This window comes from Nuphar pumila, chromosome 1, assembly GCF_984573655.1.
Source record: "Nuphar pumila chromosome 1, dmNupPumi1.hap1.1, whole genome shotgun sequence".
In the NCBI taxonomy this organism is placed as follows: domain Eukaryota; kingdom Viridiplantae; phylum Streptophyta; class Magnoliopsida; order Nymphaeales; family Nymphaeaceae; genus Nuphar; species Nuphar pumila.
The window spans coordinates 72240938-72249575 of NC_143249.1; the positions used below are offsets into that span (position 1 = coordinate 72240938).

Genomic DNA, 8638 nt, shown 5'->3' on the forward strand with positions numbered 1-8638 from the left:
CTGCCCTTGTTTAAACTAAAAATATCTTTTTTTTGGATACTTTTATCAGAAATTGAGAAAATAGTCTAAATGATATAAAAAAATTTGCTATCGTTTCAATGCCACCAGAATCACAGCAATTCGGTGACCAATTGGAGAGACACTTTCAGAAAGGCAAACTGATTGACTGTTTCACCGTATCGTCAAATAAAGTGTAACAAATTTTAAGTCAAAAAAATGAATTACCCAGAGGAGGATTCGGCTCTGGCCCAAAACTAAATAGAGTTAGATCTACTTCTTAGCTTTTCAATGAGCCAAAAAATCTAAATTTTTGTTGTTGGATCGCTAAGAAACATGAAAAAGAATAGACCACTCACAAAAATAACTGTTTTCACCCTTTGTGCTTATTTTGAGAGACTATAATTACAAAATCTGAAAATGAGTCAAACTTGTGAAACTAAGTCCTGCTCGTCTATGCTTCGAAACAGGTTTAATTACATGAAAAATAGATATGCCTATGTCACAGTGATAAGGTTTGACAAAAAAAGTGCAAAAAATAGGATTTAAAATAATAGAAAAAATCTCCATGTCACCATGACAGAGATGGATGATGGTGGTATGTGGTGATGGTGAGATGTGTGGTGGAGAATGTAACTCATCATTTTCTCTTGGTAGAAAAAGAACGTTTATTGTAAAAGTGTACTTTTTATTAAAAACTCCCTCAGAAAAAAAGTAAAACCATACAGACTTTTCATATCGTATAACTTTTCTTACATTTTTCTCACTTCTAAACGTGCCCATAAGCTCATCGGACCAGTTGTACCAATAGAAAATTAGATTGACGGATATGGTTACAAGACTTCTTCACATCTAGGGACCAGACCTGCATCAAAACGTAAGTCAAGATTTTCAGGAAAAAGCGGTTGTTCTTGACATCCAGGGACCAGACCCTGATCGGAGACACGAACCTTTTCAACCCAGGGTGCGCACCAAACCGGAGTCATTCAGTCCAGATGACCCGAAGATGGTTGCATGTCCGATCCCGAGAGTTCAAAACTTTGAGCCGCCACAAACCCGGAACCCGTCGGAAGCAGATCAGGTCATGCTAAAAATGAGCGTTTTTGCTCATGCTGACATCGTGGCCATCCGATTTGCATTTTAAAAAGCTCAAAAGTCAACAAAACCACGTGGCATTCATCCAAAATGCAAATAGACAGCCAAGATGCCCGCATGAGCAAAAACGCTCATTTTCAGCATGACCTGATCTGCTTCCGAACCCGCCTGTTAGCCTGTTACTTTCTGACCCCACAAGCGATGAAGAGAGGGTGGTGTATGTTCCCCCCCGATGATTCACTGAATCCCACGTCTGTGTTCGGGGCTTTGAATGAGCACCACATATACAAGCACATGGGGCTCGTATTCCCGTGTATGTTGACATAACTTTGCATCGGACTCTGGTGTTGTTGCAAAGACTTAAGTACCCTTTCTTGTTATTCTTCTCATAAAGTGATGGTTTGAGAAAATGACAAAAATGCCTTTCATTCAAAAAAGAAAAAACAAACAGTTCAAAAAAAGGACAAACATGTCCTCCATCCAGAAAGTCGAGGATGATGTTGACTCTTCAAAGTCTTCTTCTTCTTTCTCCGTAAAACACTGTAAAACCCTCTCTCTCTCTAGAGAAGAAATCAAGGGAGGATTCTTGAAAAGACTTAAGTGCCCCAAAGATGATTATTTAAGACCCAGTCTTTGCACTGCAGGATTATCTGAGAAAGAAATCTCCCCTGCAGGAGGCCATGAACATCAAGCCTCTCACTCTCTCTCTCCCTTCTCTTTCTACTTCTATGCACATCCAGCAAAAGATCCTACATTGCTCCATCAAGCATCGACTGACCTGCACATTGACTGTTGTGGAGCCTGATTCAGAGTTTTTACCCTTACAGGAGGAGGGTTTGGGGGCTCCTCCCAGCGTGGGTATCATCATTCAACTAAATGAGTTGTAGATCCTGATTCAGAGTTTTTACCCTTACAAGAGAGGGGTAAAATCTCATCTCACACTCTCTCCCTTCTCTCTCTACTTCTGTGCATATCCAACAAACGATCCAACATTTCTCCATCAAACATCGACTGACCTGCACACTAACTGTATCATCGTTCAACTTGATGAGTTGTGGAGACTGATTTAGAGTTTTTGCCCTTACAGGAGGGGGGTTTGGGGGTTCCTCCCAGCGTGGGTAGCATCATTCAACTTGAAGAGTTGTGGAGTCTGATTCAAAGTTTTTACCCATTTATATTTTAAGGCATTAGATCTCATGTTTGAACATCTACGCATGTGCAGTTTGCTTTCATCAGGTTCAGTTGCTTTCTAGATTATACTTTGAATTCTGGTGTATTTTAGATCTATCGATTTGTATGTAACCAGAGTTCATTTTAATCTGAATTTTTTACTGCAACTTTATGCATATGTCTTCATGCTCTCCACCAAAAATCAGATCATTCTGAGTTAGTTTGACTCACTTTAAAAATTGAGATTCAGAACCTGTTATTTTGCACCGTCAGGATTTTAGCAGAATCAGGACCAACTTGCGGGAGTGATTTCTCCCTAACCAAAGATGATCTTTCCGATCCGTAAAAAGGGTTGTTTTCTAAATTAAATCTAGTTTGTTCAAACCAAATGTCAGTAATTTCTATGGTGGTTTTATACCAGTTTTGGGTCAAAAACCATAACCCTGTCACCCTGTGTCATTTTAACGGCTCAGATTTTGATCCATTTTGTTTAAATTTTATTTCCCTAATGGGAGATCATTTTTCAATTCTGTAAAATGAGTTCTCTTCGTTTATGTGTCTAGTTCATCCCTATAAATTTTCAGAATTTTTCATGGTCAATTATTATTTTATTTTGATTAAATACCAGAACCTTGTATCCAGATTTTATAAATGTTCTCATTTTGGCCCCCATATCATGACTGTTGTAGCACTTCTTCAACAAATCATTATTTGATTGGCAATATTCTTCAGCAAATTATTGTTATAATTTTTTTGGGTCTCTAATGAGTCCCTACTATGATTTGTAGTATTTTTGGGTCTCCAACGAGCCTCACAATGATTTATAGTGTTGTTCGGTCTTTTAACTATGATTTATAGTGCTTTGGAGTCTCCAACGAGCCCCACAACGATTTGTAGTATTTTTCGGTCTTTTAACTATGATTTATAGTGTTTTTGGGTCTCTAACGAGACCCACAGCGATTTATAGTGTTGTTGGACCTCGCTATAGCGATTTGTAGTGTTTCTCGCTAAACACTACAGCGATTTGTGATACAAATCGCTATCCGAATCAGGACCAACTTGTCTGGGCCATATCTCTCTAACCAGAGATTGAATTTCAAATCTGTAAAAAGTGGTGTCTTCGTTATGAAGTCTAGTTTATTTCTGTAAATTTTCAAAACTTTCTATGGTCATTTGATATCCCATTTGGATCTAAAACCAGACCCCTATCAGTCTGCCTTATTTGAGTGACATAGGTTTTTATTTCATTTTGTAAGAGTCATATCTCCCCAACGGAAGATCATTTTCCAAATCCGTAAAAAGGGTTTTCTTCCTCTATGTATCTAGTTTATATCTGGAAAGTTTTATAACTTTTTATGCTCATTTGATATTTCAAACCTGTTAAAAACTGAGACATGTTATTATTCCATTTTAAGTGAGTGGATGGAAGTTAATTATAACTTGTTGGAGATATGTCTCGGTTTTTAACAGGTTTGAAATATCAAATAAGCATAAAAAGTTATAAAACTTTCCAGATATAAACTAGACACATAGAGGAAGAAAACCCTTTTTAAGGATTTGGAAAATGATCTTCCGTTGGGAAGATATGACTTTTACAAAATGAAATAAAAACCTATGTCACTGAAATAAGGCAGACTGATATAGGTCTGGTTTTAGATCCAAATGGGATATCAAATGACCATAGAAATCACTGAAAATTTAAAAAAATAAACTAGACTTCATAACAAAGACACCACTTTTTACAGATTTGAAATCCGATCTCTGGTTAGGGAGATATGACCCTGACAAGTTGGTCCTGATTCAGATAGCAATTTGTATCACAAATCGCTGTAGTGTTTACCGAGAAACACTACAAATCGCTATAGCGAGATCCAGCAACACTATAAATCGCTGTGGGTCTCGTTAGAGACCCGAAAACACTATAAATCATAGTTAAAAGACCGAAAAATACTACAAATCGTTGTAGGGCTCGTTGGAGACCCCAAAGCACCATAAATCATAGTTAAAAGACCGAACAACACTATAAATCATTGTGAGACTTGTTGGAGACCCAAAAATACTATAAATCATAGTAGAGACTCATTAGAGACCCCAAAAAATCATAACAACAATTTGTTGAAGAATATTGCCAATCAAATAACGATTTGTTGAAGAAGTGCTACAATAGTCATGATATGGGGGCCAAAATGAGAATATTTATAAAATCTGGATACAAGGTTCTGGTATTTAATCAAAATAAAACAGTAATTGACCATGAAAAATTCTGAAAACTTACAGGGATGAACCAGACACATAAACAAAGAGAACCCGTTTTACAGAATTGAAAAATGATCTCTCATTAGGGAAATAAAATTCAAACAAAATGGATCAAAATCTGAGCCGTTAAAATGACACAGGGTGACAGGGTTATGGTTTTTGACCCAAAACTGGTATAAAACCACCATAGAAATCGCTGAAATTTGGTATGAACAAACTAAATTTAATTTAGAAAACAACCCTTTTTACGGATCGGAAAGATCATCTTTGGTTAGGAAGAAATCACTCCCGCAAGTTGGTCCTGATTCTGCTAAAATCCTGACGGTGCAAAATAACAGGTTCTGAATCTCAATTTTTAAAGTGGGTCAAACTAACTCAGAATGATCTGATTTTTGGTGGAGAGCATGAAGACATATGCATAAAGTTGCAGTAAAAAATTCAGATTAAAATGAGCTCTGGTTATATACAAATCGATAGATCTAAAATACACCAGAATTCAAAGTATAATCTAGAAAGCAACTGAACATGATGAAAGCAAACTGCACATGCGTAGATGTTCAAACATGAGATCTAATGCCTTAAAATATAAATGGGTAAAAACTTTGAATCAGACTCCACAACTCTTCAAGTTGAATGATGCTACCCACGCTGGGAGGAGCCCCCAAACCCCCCTCCTGTAAGGGCAAAAACTCTAAATCAGGCTCCACAACTCATCAAGTTGAACGATGCTACAGTTAGTGTGCAGGTCAGTCGGTGTTTGATGGAGAAATGTTGGATCATTTGTTGGATGTGCACAGAAGTAGAGAGAGAAGGGAGAGAGAGTGAGATGGTTGATGTTCATGGCCTTTTACAGGGGTAACTCTTTGCCTCCCTTGATTTCTTCTCTAGAGAGAGAGGGTTTTACAGTGTTTTACAGAGAAGGAAGAAGAAGAAGATAACGATGAAAAATTTAAACAGATATTTTTGATGGCTCAGGTTTGTTTCGTCGGATGACCATCGGGAGGAGCCCCCAAACCTTTCTCCTGTAAGGGCAAAAACTCTGAATCAGGCTCCACAACAAATCAAGTTGAACGATGCTATCCACATTGGGAGGAGCCCCCAAACCATCCTCTCCACGCTGGGATGAACCCCCAAACCCTCCTCCTGTAAGGGTAAAAACTTTAAATCAGGCTCCACAACAGTCAATGTGCAGGTCAGCCGGTGCTTGATGGAGCAATGTAAGATCTTTTGTTGGATGTGCATAGAAGCAGAAATAGAAGGGAGAGAGAGTGTGAGAGGATTGATATTCATGGTCTCCTCCAGGGGAGATTTCTTTCTCAGATAATCCTGCAGTGCAGAGACTGAGTCTTAAATAATCATCTTCGGGACACTTAAGTCTTTACAACCACTCATTTTCAAGAATCATTATTTTTTTTGGCACCAATGGAGGAGAGGATACTTAAGTCTTTGCAATCGCATCAAACTCCAACACTAATTAATACTGACAAACATGGGGATACGAGACACACATGCTTACATACGTGGTGCTCTTTGGAACCCCCGAGCATGAGATGTAGCTAACTGCCCTGTTCGGGGGGAGGGGGGTGGGGGACATATAACCTGCTTTGAGCGATGAAGGGCACTGTTCTATCAACATGGTCACCAGATTAACGCGCCATGCTGGCAATCCATGGAGCAATGGTGGACGAATCAGCGTCAAGAAAACCATTCAGGGACCACTACATATGAATACGCCTCCTCAATCCCCTTTGTTCAAGGCTTATTTCTCTCCGCTAGGGTTAGGGTTTTGCATCTCTCTCACTCTCTCAAGGAAGAATTAGAAGAAGAGAATGAGTTCTACCGGAACGAAGGGCGGTCGAGGGAAGCCCAAGGCATCGAAATCGGTTTCCCGATCGCAGAAGGCCGGGCTTCAATTTCCGGTCGGGAGGATCGCTCGTTTTCTCAAGGCTGGAAAGTATGCGGAGCGAGTCGGCGCGGGCGCTCCCGTCTACCTTTCCGCCGTTCTCGAATACCTAGCAGCCGAGGTAAAGGAGAAACCCTATTTGTTTCTCGAAAGATCCTTTTCCCTTTTGAATTTGCTTTCATGATTTGGAGAGGTGTTTTTCTCTCCTCTGCGTGATCGAATACCTAGCGGCTGAGGTATTGCCGGAAAGAAAGAGTAATCCGAATCCTTTGTTACTCTTATCTATTTTTTCCTCCGAATTGGTGCTTCACCGTTCTCTGTGATTTGGAGAGGAGATTTGCTCCCCTCTGCATGCTGGAATACCTAGCGGCTGAAGTATTGCCGGAAAAAGAGAAATTTGAATCCTTTCTTACTCTTATCTTCTTTTTCCTTTTAAATTCTGATTCCTATCGTTCTCTATGATTTGGGGAGGAGATTTGCTCCCCTGTTTGCATTCTAATACCTAGCAGCTGAGGCGTTGCCGGAAAAAGGAAAAAAGGACAGATCTGAATCCATTCGTACTCTTATCTTCTTTTTCCTTCGAATTTGTGCTTCCCATTGTTCTAATTCGGAGGGGGAGATTTGCTCCTCTCTGCTGTGATCAAGTTCCTAGCAGCCGAGGTACTTTGGAACTGAAAAGAAAACCTAATCAGTTTTCTTGCTGTCCTGTTCCCCCTCGATTTTGTATTTTACCTTAAAATTTGTGTTTTTTTGAAATAAATCATTGTATTCTGTTTATGCTATCTTCTTTAACTTCAAATTTCGGTTTTCCTTCCAGTTTGTACTTTTTCTTTTGCATATGTGTGTCTCAGCTCTTTGATGATTCCGAAAGGAGATTTTTTTTTTCTCTTTAGTGTTTTTGGTCGTCCTCTAATGGTTCAGAGATGAAGACGGTGAGTTCTTATTAGGGTTTCTTATTTTGTGTTTGGATTTAGGTGTTGGAGTTGGCCGGGAACGCCGCGAGGGACAACAAGAAGAATCGGATCGTGCCGAGGCACATCCAGTTGGCGGTGAGAAACGATGAGGAGCTGAGCAAACTGCTCGGTACGGTGACGATTGCTAACGGTGGGGTGCTGCCCAATATCCACCAGGTGCTCCTGCCGAAGAAGGCGGGGAAGGGAAAGGACGAGCCTGGTTCTGCTTCTCAGGAGTTTTAGGTCTACCGCTTTTTTCTTGCCCCTCCTTTTTGGCCTCTTCCGGGTGGGAGTTTGATGTGTGGGTTGGGTTTCTGATGCTTAGGGTTTTGGATCTTGTATATTCCTTGGATGTGTCTGAAATGAGACAATGCCCTTTTTTTCTTCTCCTCCAATCTTTCGCATATAAGGGGATGTGGAATCGAATGGATTTAATGGGATCGATGTTTGTTTTGAACTGAACGAGGATCCATCTTCCATAGGTAATGTGGAATTGGATTGCTGAGCTTTGGTAGGTATCAATGCATACGCTCCTTTTAGTGTCTTGGCCCAGCCCTTTGCTGGTGGTAGGGTTTGATCAAACTGTAGCCCCATTGCTGGCCCTTTCGGAGGTTGGTTTTTGGGAGGCCAAAGCCTGTTGCCCATCTCTCCATTCGTGAGTTCAATTGTGGGGAGCCAATTCGAATCCTTTTTAAGCCCAAGTTCATGGTAAATGCTTATTGCGTCTCATCACAGACTAGACAATGTAGTTTGGAGCCATATGAGAAATCGGGGGGCAATTCTCATTTGCCCCGTTCTGAAGTGCAAGGCATTATGTGAAAAATTGGGGCAGTGAAATTTGAAATCACATTTTTGAGGCTGCTTCGCTCTCCAAATCACATGAGCGATTGATTCTCATTTGAGGGTTCAACTCCAAGCAAAACGCGTTATTAGTTTTGCTACCACAGGCGTATTCAGAATTAGTAAAACTAGTTTCATCAACAATGATGCTATCTGCTGCCTATCGACAAAAAAACAAAACAAAACAATTATGCTACCTGTAATTGTTACTATTTAAAACTGACGCTCCGGACAAGAAACGAGCACCTCCTATAACGTTTCACTTGGTTAAACGAAGCGTGGTTACCGAGCTGTGTTTAAAGACACTCCAAGTTTCACGAAGCACCAAGCCGAGCTCGAGCTTGGTTAGGCCAACTGTATGCATCTCTGCCAGCCCTACATGATGCGACGAACAAAAGATTTTTCCGAACCGCTCCAAGCAGTA

General features: G+C 40.2%; 1 protein-coding gene across 1 annotated transcript; it reads left to right on the forward strand.

The window, feature by feature from the left end:
• The first annotated feature begins 6267 nt into the window (after positions 1-6267).
• On the forward strand, positions 6268-7769 carry LOC149849020 (histone H2AX-like). Its single transcript, XM_089998426.1, has 2 exons — positions 6268-6542; positions 7396-7769. The coding sequence occupies exons 1-2, from the start codon at positions 6348-6350 to the stop codon at positions 7615-7617; spliced, it is 417 nt and encodes a 138-aa protein (XP_089854552.1). The 5' UTR covers positions 6268-6347; the 3' UTR covers positions 7618-7769.
• The last annotated feature ends 869 nt before the right edge of the window (positions 7770-8638 follow it).

Coding starts and splice junctions, on each gene's coding strand:
- LOC149849020 (XM_089998426.1), top strand. CDS start 6,348: ATGAGTTCTACCGGAACGAAGGGCGGTCGAGGGAAGCCCAAGGCATCG. Junction 6,543..7,395: donor TCGAATACCTAGCAGCCGAG/GTAAAGGAGAAA, acceptor GTTTGGATTTAG/GTGTTGGAGTTGGCCGGGAA.